Source organism: Echeneis naucrates, chromosome 22, assembly GCF_900963305.1.
Source record: "Echeneis naucrates chromosome 22, fEcheNa1.1, whole genome shotgun sequence".
Taxonomy (NCBI): domain Eukaryota; kingdom Metazoa; phylum Chordata; class Actinopteri; order Carangiformes; family Echeneidae; genus Echeneis; species Echeneis naucrates.
Genome location: NC_042532.1, coordinates 4105289 through 4120197, shown reverse-complemented (window position 1 = coordinate 4120197; position 14909 = coordinate 4105289). Strand labels below are relative to the sequence as shown.

The window sequence follows — 14909 nt, the reverse complement described above, 5'->3', positions numbered from 1 at the left end:
GTCTTGATATTGTTTCTCTGCAGAAAAAAAAAACAACAACCACAAAACAGAAGTGGCAGCCAACAAAGGAAAGAAGACTTTTCAGTAGACTGTCATGTTGATCCAGCCCTGGATAGAGACAGTGGCCAAATGTACTTGGACCTGTCCAACTTTCTAAGACAGGAGTAAAATTCTTGACTCCGTGGAGTCGGAATACATATTTTATTGTGGTTATGGCGGTCTAGACATATCACTGTATGGTGCCAGCGAGCCAAGATGAACCCTCTTCACCTTTAGTTCTGGATGTGTGTTTGCAGCTGCAGTCAGTCACAGTCTGTTGTGTAGCTGTCAGAGGTAGACTAATCCTGATTTCCTGGCTGCTAATGCGATTTTCAGTGCTGTCTAGAAAATATATGGAAAACTGGTATCTCACCTTAAATAATTTTGAATAGATTAGAATGGTTTGTACTTATAAATTGAGCACATCTTGGTTAAAACCTCTTCAAGTACCACAGGGAAAGAACATTCAAGAACTGCCTGCTGTTCAAACCTCTTACAGTTGTTGGGAGGATTCATAGAAACCAAATCTGTGTATGTCCCAGTTCCATGTAGGTTAAGGAGGGTCTGCCACAGACTGATGTCATTACTCAATAATACTTTGAATCAGGCTTTGGTGAGAAATGCTGGCTTATAAGAACATTACTGAATGTAGAAAACACAGGATTGAGTGCACAGACACCATCAAGTAGATGAAAAAAGCAAGTTCTTACGTGAGCATGTTTTCTGGTCTGAATTCAACACATATCCCACACGACACTTGCAGATATACGAGTCATCATTGTTGACACAGATGTGCTGGCAATCATGTCCATGGGCACATGGATCTGAACCTGGAAAGAAAAAACGACCACATCAGATGAATGAGTCCATCACTACATGTACCCACGGAAAGGGAAATCATTCAGTCTGAACTTGAGCACCCCTCAAAAGGAAGATGTTTGTGGTATGTCATGTTTGATGTTATTGTAAGAAGATGTTGTTGAGGCAACCTTACAGTAATGGGGTATGATGTCAGCAACTGTTGGACTATCAGAGTGGTCCTGTAAAAAGAGCTCTAAAGAACACAACCCCATCCAGAACTCCCTGCTTACTTTAGTAAAAAGACACAAAGGTGTCTGACATCGTCGATGATCCAGATGGGCTGATGAAGTTTACACTACAATGCATTTTGTGGAAATGAGTAGTAACTGCATATTGACCATAGCCAGTGCATGCAAAACAGACAGATACTGGGTGATGTTTGCTAAAATACAGTTTGGAAGACCAAGCACTCTGAACTGGTCTGAACACACTGCCAGTCAACCCTGCACCTACTGTGAAAGTTAGGACAATTGCCATTTTCTTCTGTTGATACAAATATATATTATATACAAAATAATATATATATTACACAAATATATAATAGGCATGTCTATGGGAACGTACTTCCAAGCCTGAAATCCAGCACTCTAATATGTATCCGACTTGGTAACCAATTAACAACCCCTCGACTATACTTCCCATAATATTCATGGGGACATGTTCAGTAGTTCTTGGAATTAATACTGAATGAAACAGAACATAAGCAATTTTATGAAAATGTTGAGGGGAACAATTTCTTACGGGAGCATGTTTTCTTGTCCATGTTCAGAACGTATCCCACTCGACACTTGCAGGTGTATGAGTTCCCATTGTTGACACATATGTGCTGGCAGTCGTGTCCCTGGGAACATGGATCTAAACCTGAAAAGAAAAGCTCACACTTCAGCGACTTTAGTCTAACTAGATCAAAATCATCAGTCAGCCTTTAGTAGTGGCTGCGGTCACAGTTTCCTTTACAAGAAATGGATCCCACACTCAGGCCCAATTTCAACATGACCCAAACATCATCCAAATTCATTTAGAAACATGGGGGGGATATATAGTGCATCCACAAGACACACAGCCCCTAATGTTCAGATGGACGACAATTTTGATGAACAAGTCCTGTTGAGACATTTTGAACATTCAAAACTTGTGCTTTGTACAAGATGTTCAATGAAACTACAGACATTAAATATGCTTAATGAAATAATTCATTTGCTTACGTGAACATGTTTTCTGGTCTGAATTCAACACATATCCATTCCAACATTTGCAGATGCGCATGTCACCAGTACTGACACAAATATGTTGGCAGCCATGTCCCTCGTCACATGGGTCTGAACCTGAAAAGAAACACTGCCGCATCTAACTAACTACAACAATCAAAAAAACCCTTTGTGAGGAATAGAACCTGTGACTGACATTGTGGGCGAGCACTTCAAATCACGGCTTTTCAATCAGATCCTAGGCACAGTTAGCAAATGTAAACTAAGCACTGTAAGTTCTTACATGAGAAAGTTTTCTTCTCTGGATTAAACAGATATACCTCTTGACACTTCAAGCCATCACTGTTTACACAAAAGAACTTGTGTTCTCTTGCAGGTGATAAAATCCGTGTTCTTACGTGAGCATGTTTTCTGGTCTGCGTTCAACACATATCCTTCACGACACTTGCAAAGGAAGGAATCACCATTTTTGACACAAATATGTTGGCAGTCATGTATCTGGTCACATGTATCCCAACCTGAAATGAGACGCTTCCACAGCTAACACTGGTCTGTACAAAACATGATGTCCAAAGTCTTTTTCTACTTATAGCAATTTTGAAAACCACCACACATGCATATCATACCGTCCAACTTCTTAACTGAGCATGTTTTTTGGTCTGCATTCAATTCATATCCTTCTCGACACTTGCAGATATAAGAGTTGTTACTGTTTTCACAAATGTGCTGGCAGTCATGTCCATGCGCACATGCATCAGAACCTGAAAAGAGACAGGTCCACATGTAATGGCCATCTCATGATATTAGTGGGAGTGAGTCTGGACTGTTGGCTGTCTGCCCGTTATACCTTTCACATCTGACTTTTAGTATATATTTTAATTTTACACGTCTCTGAGTTGTTATGGCTGAGCTTAAAACAGTAAAACTCATTTCTTATTCAACTTCAAGTCCACAAGAAGTCCAGCTAGCTAGCAAGAGCTTTTCTATAATACCATAAATTAAGTAACCAGAAAAGTGCTTGTCTAAAATCAGACAGCATGCATTTTGTCTGTATTTACTACAAATTTCACCATAAACCCTTCTGAAAAGAAAAAGGTGCTTACGGGAGCATGTTTTCTTGTCAGCATTCAACACATATCCAAAATGACAATTGCAGATATAAGAATCATCAGAATCTACACAAATATGCTGACAGTCGTGGCCCTGGGCGCATGTAGTTGAACCTGAAAACAGAAACTTCCACATGTACAGTAACACACTCAGCACATTATGGATAAAACTTTAAAGGAGCCGTCATGCCGTCAGTCATGGTTACTTTTTAGGGATGCTTGACAAGGGTTTTGGTGTCAGTATCAGGAAGTCAGGATGGACAAGATGGACCAATAACACACCGAGTGTAGTAGATGAAAAGATGTGATACGAGATTTTTTGAAGAAAGCAATGAAGTTTGATGCTGAACCTGCAATGTTTGAATGGCTGGTAATATGAATGTTATATCTGTAGCAATAGCAAAACCCATAAATAGCTCCTTAGGTATTCACTTCTGTGCACTCAAAAGTCTTAGCAGGTCTTAGTGTCAAGATGAACTGCAGCAATTCTTCCATCCTCTGTGGACTGGGTTAAAAAAACGAAGCCATTGCACCAAGACATGACATAAAACTAATTATGAGGGTTCTTACGTGAGCATGTTTTCTTGTCTGCATTCAATATATATCCTTCGTGACACATACACAGGTATGAATTGCCATTTTTGACACAAACATGCTGGCAGTCATTTTCCTCGACACATGTATCCAGATCTGAAAAGAGATACACCTACATGTGACAACATGTAAGGTCACTGAGCTCCACCACCAGCTGAGGTGTACCACACAGGGCGATATCATCGGAAGTCACAAGATGAAGCCGTCATTTTTTTGTCTTTTCAAAATAATCCAAATCCAAGCATCAGCTATCACAAATCAAAGTGATGAGTTGCAGAGGTCTCCAACTCTGATCCTGGAGAGCTACTGTCCTGCTCCAACACACCTTGAGTCACATGAGTGGCTCCTTATCAGACCTCAGCAGAGCGTGATGGCGAGCTGATCATTTGAAGAGGATCACTGAAGTGATTTTGGTGTTTCCCAAGTCAAAGTATTTCTACAACTTATTGTACAATTTTTTGGTATTTCAATAAATCAGAAAGTATAATATAAAAAGTATAATAAGCACAATGTGCTTATTATATTATATGATAAGTTTACAAAGATGATTCACATTCCTGTGTGAGCATTTCCATTGGTCTGGATTCAATATTAGTGGATGTTTAGTATAAACTGTTCAGCTATAACATTATAAGCACTGACAAGTGGCATGAAAAACATGGAAGCTGATGTGTTGAAGCAGCACAAATGTTTGACAAAGACCACACTGTGATATGTAGACGACTGAGTCAGAGCATCTCCAACATTGCAGCTTTGTGGGATGATGCTGGGCTGCGGGGGCCAGGACCTACTAAAAGTGTTCCGGTGAAGGAAAACCCCAGGATCACAGATGGGCTAACTGAGGCCGGACTGTGTCAGCTCATCCAACAGATGAAATAATACAGCTCAAACTAACCAGCTGAACCTGCTGCTGACATCTTGGTCCAGACACCACAACTCACCACCACTGGTCAAGAGGAATCTAGGTCTCATTAGGTCAGAGCTGTTTTGGATGCACAAGGGGAGCCAGCGCAATATTAGGCAGGTGGCCATAATGGCATGTCTGACCTTTGACACGTCACTGAAAATATGTATCCAAGCCTGAGAGGAAGCTCTTCACTGAGCAGGCTCTTATACTGGTAGCCATTGCTGACCTGTTTCTGCTCTGTATATGAAAGTTCAGGCCGCACTTGTGAATTATTCAAAGCTTTGAGAGCAAAATAATATTGGGAAATATCAATTGCAAAGTAATCCATACCTATGGAACTGGCAGAAACCCAACAGCAAACTTTATCACAAGTGTTTGTGTTCTTACGTGAGCATGTTTTCTTGTCTGCGTTCAGCACGTATCCCACTCGACAGCTGCAGATGTAAGAGTCATCACTGTTTATACAAATTTGCTCGCAGTTGTGTCCACGGGCACATGGATCAGAACCTGGAAAGAGAGATTTCGACATCTAACTCAGTCTAATCAACTCAGTCCAATTAAACAAGCCAGAGTAATTTGTATTTCATCTGCTTAAACACATCACTTTCAACACTGACAACAACTGGGGTTTGACTACACATCCTTTCCGTATGCAGATACTGAAATGTTGCAGGCGGCCATGGATACAGCATCCATGTAGCCATGTAGTATTGTTGGGAAGGTGCTCATGGAAGATATGTTTCTCTTTTGCTCAGTGTGACAGGTGACTGTCAGTTAACTGACTGTTGCTCTTACACAACGGGGCCTGATTTGGCCTCGGCTGACTATTATCTTTCTGCAGGAAAGGACATTTGGCATGAAACAATAGCTCAAGTGCACTCCTTAAACAGTGACAGTCAGCTAAGCCGGTGACTTTGGGAATCCCTTCATATTTTGTAGTGGTTACGACCATCTGCTCAGTAGCATGACTAACAGCTGTTCCAGTCATTCAAGTTTTATGGTCCTTTCAGCAACATTAACTGCCCCATTGTGTTTATGCGCCATATAAATCTGATTTCTCAGTGACTGAGATAATCTTATATTATCTTATGGTGTGGTTTCACTGATCCAGTGTAAAAGTATGTCTTCGTTCAAGTAAATACAGCAGGGACAAGGGCCATATCTGTCACATGACCTGCAGACACTTATTCAAGATGTAGAATTTCAAGACAGCATCGTATGATGGTGCACTCACAACTTCACCTTGGGAGAAGATATCTAAGGGTTAGATATCTTCTTCCAAGACAAAAATATATCAGGGTTTAACTTTTGATTGCATCAGTTTGTTTGTTTCAATCTGTCATATTTGTGCCTTCTCGTCAATCCAGGCCTTCATCATGTCCTGCTTATTAATTTGTACTGAATAGTGTGCCAATCTATTTAGGCCAACCCAAAACATTCGTAACAAGAGCTGGTATGCACTGTGGCCACTGTGAAATGCCTCACAAACTGAAGTTCAAAAGGGGCCACAACAGCTTCGAAATTTCAACATTTAACATTTAAACATCTCATTAAGCTTCTCCCGACTCAACTTCTAAGGAAAATTAACTTTTAGCCATGTTCAACCTTTTGAACATTGGTTGTCAGGTGCTAAATCAGACCAGAGAAATAAAAAATAAAATAAAATCAAACAATGATTAAAACTCTTACGTGAGCAAGTTCTCTTGTCCTGGTTCAAGACGTAGCCCGCGTGACACTTGCAGTAGTATGAGTAGTCGTTATTGACACAAATGTGCTGGCAACTGTGTCCCTGAGCACATGGATCCAGACCTGAAAAGAAACATCTCAGCGTCTGATTGGCTTAAGTCTAAGGCTAAATCAATAATTCTGATAAGGTTATTTGTGAAGATTTCATTTACACAGCCACATGCGGATTAGTGAGTTTGATCAGCAACTGTGATGTTATTGTGATTTATGTTGTTTCAATTCTTGCATTATTTGACCTACAGACACCTGAACTTTCTGTCTTCATTTTCCTGTAGGAAACTCCATGCAGAGCAGATCATGCGAGCACAGAATGAACAGACGCAACACAACAGCTCGATGTCTTTAGCTGAGACATCCATTTGGTGCACTGCAGCGCAAGTGTGGAGCCCCTGAAAGCTCATGCTCTAACTTTGTTCACCACCTTTCAATAACGTTTTGCTCCACAGTGAACCGCCAAGCTGCTGCCTCATGCTTGGCAGTGAGTTGAGCTGCAATAGAAGGTGTAGGTGATGCATTGTGACGCCCACACAATAACATCCTCAGAAATTTCCTCGAGGACATACACACCAGTGTGTTTTAGTCACAATTAAAGCAAGCTAAATCGGCGTTCACCTCGCAGGATAGGTAGCTTTCAATGTTTGGAGAAGCCCATGTTGTTTCAGGTAACTGAGCAAGGCACGAGATAGAGAGCAGAAGGCAAACTGCAACGTGCACTGCAGGGAGTATAGGCAGCATCATTCTAGGTTTCAACCATTTTAGTATTCCAATATGGGGACTTTGCCATCAGTAGATCAACCAGTTGTCTGAGGCTTATCTTCCTCTTTAAGTTGGTTAGTACATGATTCAGTTCATTTTTAATGCTGCCTTCATTGAGACAATTTGTTCTTCTTCACAATCTCAATGACAGCAGTTAGAAAATATAACTTTGCAGGAAATGCGAAAACAGTGAGACTAGTTACCTCGCCGTTTTTCCCAAAGGCCAAAGAGGAGGATGGTTGACTTTAGAATGGAGAGTTCCTTTATGGTGCTGCCCGTACCAACCCAAGTTAATAAAAAACAAATTGATCTGACATACCGTTGTTTCGTTTATCCTCATTTTCATTATTTTTTCCATTACCGTCTAGTCCATAATCATCAATTCCACCATTCACTGCCGCACTCCCATTATCATCATCCTTACCACACAAGGTTTCCCTAAATTTGGACGTGAGCTTCTCTATAACACCATAGGTCTCCACATAGAAGACATGCTCATCATGTGGAGGACTGGCCATGAGGCGGAGGGACATCATGTCAGCTCTGTCCACTCCCACAGCGTAGATCTCAATCCCGGACGCACGGGCTGCAGCCGCCACCTCCTCCACGTTGTCCTGGGGCCTCCCGTCCGTCACGATGATGGCCACCTTGGCGATGTTCACAGAACTAACTCGGGCCCCTGCCTCCGCGGTGAAAGCTTTCTCCATGGCAGTCTTAATGGCCATGCCCGTCATGGTGCCTGAGGCGAGGGGCTCGACACGGGCCAGCGCCTGCTTCAAAGAGGACTTTTGAAAATAGGTCTTGAGCAGAAACTCAATCTGCACCGTGCTGGCGTAATTGACCAGGCCCACTCGTGTGGCATCTGAGCCGATTTCCAAGCTGTCCACCATGTCCTGCAGGAACTCCTTGGCCTTTTCAAACTCGGCGCGACGGACACTGCGGGAACTATCTATGATGAATACCAGATCTATAGGCCGATTTCTGCAGTTGGATCTTGTTCCTGTAAAAAAAACAAAACAAAACAAAACAAAAAAAAAAACATACCTGTTTTTATTTGTGGTTATTAAATGTAATTGGAGCGAGAATACATTAGTGAAACAGTTTCTAGAAGGGAAACGAACATCCCACAACCTACATTAACATTCACATCACTTTACAAGCGGCTGAACTTCAGCTGTGTGTCTGCTATGGAATGATGTGCGCACAGATCACAGGTTGATCCAAAAAAAAAAATAATAATAAAGTTTTTCCTGTTATTAAGCAAGCAGGATTCACTTCTGTGTTAAAAAAAAACAGAGCTGGCCTAACTAAGACTCAGTGTTAGATCTCTAACGGTGTGACTTGCAGTAGTCAGGTGCGGCCCACCCACCTCCGCCGTACGGAGTCCGTGCGCCCTGCTGCTGCTGGAAGCCTCGGACGGAGTCGTCCCCCAGCTGGACCTCCTGGAAGCTGTCGGACCCCGGAACCTCTGCAGAGGCTCTCTCGGTGGGCTTGACCTGCTGGGACGACCGAGGCTGCGGGGCGTTCCCCAGGGTTCCCGATGCCAGGATGCCAACGAAGCAGACCAGTCCCCACGGTAAAGAGGTCATGTTGCCCGCACGCAGCCGCCCCGTCCCTCGGTGGGTGTCCGGCACTCGGCCTGGGTGTAGCCTACTTATAGCGGTCCACGGCGCGCAGGGCGTGGGGAGCAGAAGGCCCAGCCCAGAGACTGACAGCAGATCTCACCTTCCTCCATTTCAAACACATCACACTCACACTGCAGATTTTATTCCCCCATACCTTTATAATAAAACCACAACATGAACTGTGAGTTACGGTTATTATTTTAAGACTTATTATAGACGCCATTTGTTTTTATTAAAGTACTCCAAACAGGCTTGAGGATTTGGACCAAAACACTACATTTCAGAAGAGAACATTTTATTTTCTTGCTTTTCCAAACTCCTTTGACAGCTAGTAAAGCAGATTTCCGTAAGCAAGATCAGGAGCAGCAGCAACATACCAAATAAAATATCATACATTGTGAGAAATGAATCCATCTGCAGTAGGTTATAAAGTATCTAAATTCAACCCACCTCAACACAGTAGGCTGAAAGCTTAAAATGCAGTTTACAGCATTACAGATCTGCTCTCTTTTGATGCTCAGCTATTCTCCTTAAGAAAAGTGATCGCAGTGTTTGTGTTCGCATCAGAATATTTCTAAATGTCATGATATGACTTTTACTTAAATTGAAGGATAAGGGTGGCATGCATTCAGAACTTTCTTATAGTTTGGACAACTAAAACAAACAAACAAAAAAAAAAAGCAGCCTATGAAATGTTTGTCAAATGAAGTTTACTCAGATGTTCACATTTTGCTCTTTTCTGGGCAGCCTGTCCAATAATTAACTACTTGTGCAGGCTTGGATTATTTATTTAATCTCCATCGAAGATTAACATCATGATCTCTGCTGCATTTAGCCACAACATAAGCGTCTCTAAAACACACAGAGCTATGTGAGAGCAGCTTATATGTAGTGTGCTGCCATCTCATGGCCTGTAGTGCAAACTGGGCCCTGGGGTTTTGGGGTCACTGACCTGCATAAAAGAAACATTGCGTGTGGGAGCACAGTGATGTACACTATGTGGCCCAAACCAAATTAGACAGTGAGATAGTGAAAGCTGACAATGATAAGATCAGATGATGAATAAATAATGTTCTGCAAACTATTCAAATTGACCCGTTCTCATGCCAGCTGGGTTATTTTGAGGATGTTTTTCACTGTAGGGCAATGCAAATTGAATTTTCTGACTTCCCCTTAGGGAAAGTTTTAAGAGAGCTGTTGTGCAGGAACCTGATCATTCTCTGGACAGACGAGCAAATGACCTATTCCTTCTTTAGGCATCCAAAATGTTTTTGCTCTGGCTTTTTGGCAGTGTCATGAGTGTTTTTCACCTGTCTTCAGGGGAGAGTGTTCCAGTGCACACATACTCTTCTGGGGATATCATCATTGGAGGACTTTTCCCTATGCATGCAAAAACCAACAAATCCACAGCAGGCGAATGGATCTCCTGTCGCGAGTAAGTACGGACCCAGTCAGATGTGTTCATGTAACAAGAACAAATTTATTCCAAAATGTTTTCTATCGGTCCTTCCTTATTTTTTGCAGGTATGACTTGCAGATGTTCTTACGAACTCATGTTATGATATACGCCATCAGAGAGATAAACCAGCGCACACAAAGGGTTCTACCCAACATCACCCTTGGATATGACATCTATGACACTTGTAGCGATGTCAGCGTGGCCATCAGAGCAACACTTCAGCTGCTAAATAACCCTCAGAGCTGTTTGCTACCTGCAAGGATTCATTCTGCTTTACCTGAACCCCAAATAAAGGCGGTGATTGGTGAGAGGTCTTCTGAAACGTCAATAGCCGTAGCGCGAGTTCTTGCTCTGACATCAGTTGCCCAGGTGTGTTCCCTATGGATTAACTACACAAAAAAAAAAAAAAAATCAGAATGCTTATATGGTCCTTTAACTTAATAATCGCTATCATATAAATATTATCTGTCTTTCTTTAAATTGATATTGACTAAACATGGCTTTGTTCCTGTTTGCAAAAGATCAGCTACGGGTCAACCAGCGAGGTTCTCAGCAGGAAGTTGAAGTTTCCCACTTTTTTGAGAACAATACCCAGTGATGAATATCAGACAAAGGCCATTGTTGAACTGGTGAAAAGGTTTAACTGGAAATCAGTTGCTGTTGTTGGAAGTGATGATGAGTATGGGAAGTATGGCAGTGACCGTCTTGTTGACCATTTCAGAAAACTGGAAATCTGCATTGAATTTACTGAAATCCTGCCCAGTCATTTTTCCATGAACGATTCAGATACATTCAATTGCCTGGCAAATTTGTCCAAAAGCATAAATAAGTCCACCGCTGAGGCAATCATCCTTTTCACCAGACAAAGCAATGTGGAAATTATCATTGAAAGAGCTATAGAAAGGAAGTTTAACAGAACTTGGATTGCCAGTGATGCGTGGTCCACTTCAAAAAAGATTTCCGAAATGCAAAACCTCAAGCTGGCCGGGAAGGTTTTTGGTTTCATCTCCAAGAGGAATGAGGTGCCCGGTTTTAAAGACTACATCCTCTCGTTGCTGAGCAGAACCACCAACGCCACCCCTGAGGAATACCCGACTCAATATCCACTTTGTACTAATCAGTCTGAGGAGAGCAAAGAAAATAACTGCCAACTAACAAATCACCAAGACAACTCCAACCACTGTCTGGACCTAAGGTGCTTGGCCAATTATATCGACCAGGATGAATCCTACAATATATATTTAGCTGTTCAGGTCATTGTTGAAGCCCTCCGGCGCTTGTTTAAGTGTGAAAACCAGCAGTGTGAACGTAGAAACACCAGCTTTACGGCCGCTGAGGTACAGTGAAGACATGTTGCTGACATATTTGCTACTATGTCGAGCTAATCTTTTAACTAAACATACCTTATTGTATCTTTTTTGGTACTGATAAAATATTCCTCAAATATTTTAGTCATATTGTAAGGTCAACAGTTCCTTCAGTGAGTGCATTTTATGAATTGTTGTTTCACCCGCAATAGAAATGATAATTCACGACTAATACTCTTTTGTTATGATTCCACAGCTTCTCATGGAAATCCAGAAGGTCAACTTCACCGTGAACTCTACACATATATACTTCAATGACAAAGGAGACCCTTATTTAGGATATGATATTTTATATTGGAACACGAGTGAACCCACACAGCACGCTCATATAACGACCATCGGAGAATATTCGCCCAATAAAGAGATCACACTCTCAAATGAGTTTGATGAAAACACTAATGTAATTTCAACATTTGATCCCATTTTATCATTTGCAGAGTAACTTTGCTTTTACTGATTCAGTTTTTTCCGTCATAGGTAACCATCTACAACTGCTATAAAACATGTGAACCTGGACAACAGTTGAAACATAAAGAAAAAAATAATATGTGCTGCAAAATCTGTTTTCCATGTGCAGAAGGAGAGTTCTCCCCAGGAGGTGGTGAGTGTTTCATAAAGGGATCCCATTCAAGGATGGCCCGTGTTTTGTGATCTTACACTGTGCGTACCAGCAGTGTGAGACTGATATGATGGTATACTGACTTTTATGACATTAAGGAAATTGGATTAAAGTGATATTTGAATGTAAATCTATTTATTAATATTTATTAATCAACCATAATTGAAATGAATCAAAATGCTATTAAAAGTAAATAAAATATAAATAGAACAAATTTTGAATCCACAATTATATATAATCATCATGTAAACATTCTTGTTTCAGTCTTTGAACTGACTCATGTAATTGTGAAGATTCACACATCCTGTGTTTTCATGCTTACTTTTTTCAGTTAATTTAAGACCCTCCTTTATTTTCCTGGACTCAGTTATTTATACCATGTCTTAGGATTGCATCGGATAAAAGGAAATCTGAATCAATATAATACAAAATACAAAATCTGCCAAGAAAATAATCTCTTTAAAAGTGTCAAATTTACAGATTATTGCCTGCCACATATCAGAAACTAGTCTTACATTTGTAAAAATTGCATAACCCTGAACACTACTGCGTTGTGAGTGTTATCAGATGGTGTGGTTAGGCGCTTCCTTATTTATGCCAAACACAATATTATACACGTACATTTCAGGAATTCAAAGGAATTTCCTATTTATGCTGAAGCATTTGACAAATAATCCAAAGTGACATACTAGTGATGGAAGTATTGCATTTCACAGTAAGTCCTTCACTAACTGTCCAGGAGAAATAATCCCAATTCCCTTGCAGTTACAGTTGTATTTCTTTGTTCATGTCTGTAGGTGAGGCGTGTCAGAGCTGTGGAAAAAAGAAGCATTCAGCTCCACTGAGGGATAGCTGTTTGAACAAAACTCTTGAATTCCTACTCTGGACTGATCCCTTTATTATCATTTTGAGTGCGTTCAATGTCTTTGGGATAATTGTGACCATTGTGCTTACTATTCTATTTACAATCTATCGTAGCACTCCTATTGTAAAGTCAGTGGGGGGTTATTTGTGTTTCTTGGAGCTTTTTTCATTGCTCACCTGCTTCTGTCTTGCGTTTTCCTTCATGGGAAGACCGACTAAGAATTCCTGCATGCTGGGTCTGCCTTTGTTCGGCATCACCTTTTCCCTCTGCATCTCTTGCATCCTAGCCAACCTGCTCCAAATCCTGGTGGGCTTCAGCTTTGATTTAAAGAAAGATTCTTGGCTGAGGAAGCTCAATCGGCCATTAGCTGTGGTGAGCATCGTGGCTGGAATCCAGCTTGGCCTGTGTGTGGCATGGGTGTACAATAAACACCCATTTCTACAGCACGACATAAGGACGAAAATCATCCTTCTGCAGTGTCATCAAGGCTCCACAGAGTTCTTCTTAGCCATGTTGGGCTATAACGCTTTATTGGCTTTTATTTGCTTTCTGTTCGCATTCAATGGTAAACAGCTGCCAGATTTGTATAAAAACGCTACTTTAGTCAGCATCAGTATGCTGCTGTTTCTAATCATTTGGATCATTTTCATCCCAATTTATATCAATTTGTCTGGGAAGTACAAACGCGCCATAGAGTGTGCAGCCATACTCATATCTAGCTACAGCATCCTTGGCTGTCACTTAGCCCCTAAATGTTACATTATGGTGTGTAGGAAAGAGCTCAATAATGAGAATGCCATTACTGAGTACATCAGGAAACATTATGAAGAGAAAAACATGGTTGTGGTGAAATCATGATCTGGCATGGATATTCATAAACTCTTTGTGGGTGCTTGGTGGCGGTCATTTGCATAGAAATATGTTTCTCTCTGACTACTACAACATGTTTACACTGGATAAACCAGAAACCTAAACCTGAGCAACCGGGTGGCTTTTGATGGTGTCATCACACTGTACCCTCAATATGTACTTATGCTACATATCCTGTCAGATACTGCTGGACATTTTTTACACCTTATATATATATATATATATATATATATATATATATATATATATATATACTTGATTAAAATTTGATTGATTTATTGATTGATTGATTGATTGATTTAAATCAACTGACGTGAAATAACTGGATAGTGGTTTAGTGGGAACACATTTGTAACAAAAAAAATATATCTTTGCATACGTACATTTTTCTTCAATTGTTTAGTTGATATTTTATTCCTTTAACGTGCCATTTTTATTTTGCGTTATCTGCTATGTTGGTGCTGGTGTTGGTCTGTAGAGAGATTTTTGGAGAAATGTTACACTACAAAGGGCTGTGAACATGTTTCTGTTAATTCTCCTTGTGAAAATTGTACTGCACTGACCATCTACTTTGAAAACTTGCCCACAGAGTGGTCATTGTATGGACAATGCATAAACAGAGCTAACTTTTACTATTATCCTCAGAATATTACATCCTGTAGTAAAATATTTATATAAACTTGGGCTTTAAAATATGCCAATACAGCTTTGCATTCGTATTGATGTCTGTGTCACTGATGAAAGAGTGCTCTCATGTATATAAAAATGCATTATTCTGTGTGTTGAGGTAATAAATGGCGATGCTAACATACCAATTTGGGTTAAAGGCCCTCTTTTGTAGTAACTGAGTATAGAACCAACTGCCTAAATTAAATCAAATCAAA

At 40.7% G+C, this 14909-nt stretch overlaps 2 protein-coding genes across 4 annotated transcripts; one reads left to right on the top strand and one right to left on the bottom strand.

Annotated features, from left to right (window-relative positions):
- Positions 1-720: 720 nt before the first annotated feature.
- On the bottom strand, positions 721-8809 carry LOC115036158 (matrilin-3-like). The gene is made up of 7 exons (XM_029494295.1): positions 8590-8809; positions 7645-8220; positions 6408-6527; positions 3788-3907; positions 2735-2869; positions 1642-1755; positions 721-869 (listed from the first exon to the last, which is right to left on the bottom strand). The coding sequence occupies exons 1-7, from the start codon at positions 8807-8809 to the stop codon at positions 721-723; spliced, it is 1434 nt and encodes a 477-aa protein (XP_029350155.1).
- Positions 8810-10080: 1271 nt separating this feature from the next.
- LOC115035960 (G-protein coupled receptor family C group 6 member A-like) lies at positions 10081-14834 on the top strand. 3 transcript variants are annotated; one of them, XM_029494029.1, is made up of 6 exons: positions 10081-10280; positions 10370-10673; positions 10826-11641; positions 11868-12071; positions 12149-12272; positions 13088-14834. In XM_029494029.1, exons 1-6 carry the CDS (start codon positions 10111-10113, stop codon positions 14011-14013), a joined length of 2544 nt encoding a protein of 847 aa, XP_029349889.1. In that variant the 5' UTR covers positions 10081-10110; the 3' UTR covers positions 14014-14834. The 3 variants fall into 3 exon arrangements, with proteins under 3 accessions (XP_029349889.1, XP_029349890.1, XP_029349891.1); XM_029494030.1 differs by having other exon boundaries at positions 12149-13224; XM_029494031.1 differs by having other exon boundaries at positions 11868-13224.
- Positions 14835-14909: the final 75 nt, after the last annotated feature.

What these genes read in the sequence shown, in the direction of transcription:
- LOC115036158 (XM_029494295.1), bottom strand. Translation starts at nt 8,809, where the DNA reads ATGACCTCTTTACCGTGGGGACTGGTCTGCTTCGTTGGCATCCTGGCA. An exon ending in CTCAGTTAAGAAGTTGGACG is followed by an intron (nt 1,756 to 2,734) that starts GTATGATATGCA and finishes TTTCAGGTTTAG; the next exon opens with ATCCATGTTCCCAGGGACAC. An exon ending in GGACAAGAAAACATGCTCCC is followed by an intron (nt 870 to 1,641) that starts GTAAGAAATTGT and finishes TTTTCTTTCCAG; the next exon opens with GTTCAGATCCATGTGCCCAT.
- LOC115035960 (XM_029494029.1), top strand. Translation starts at nt 10,111, where the DNA reads ATGTTTTTGCTCTGGCTTTTTGGCAGTGTCATGAGTGTTTTTCACCTG. An exon ending in AGTTTGATGAAAACACTAAT is followed by an intron (nt 12,072 to 12,148) that starts GTAATTTCAACA and finishes TTTCCGTCATAG; the next exon opens with GTAACCATCTACAACTGCTA. An exon ending in AGAGTTCTCCCCAGGAGGTG is followed by an intron (nt 12,273 to 13,087) that starts GTGAGTGTTTCA and finishes TCATGTCTGTAG; the next exon opens with GTGAGGCGTGTCAGAGCTGT.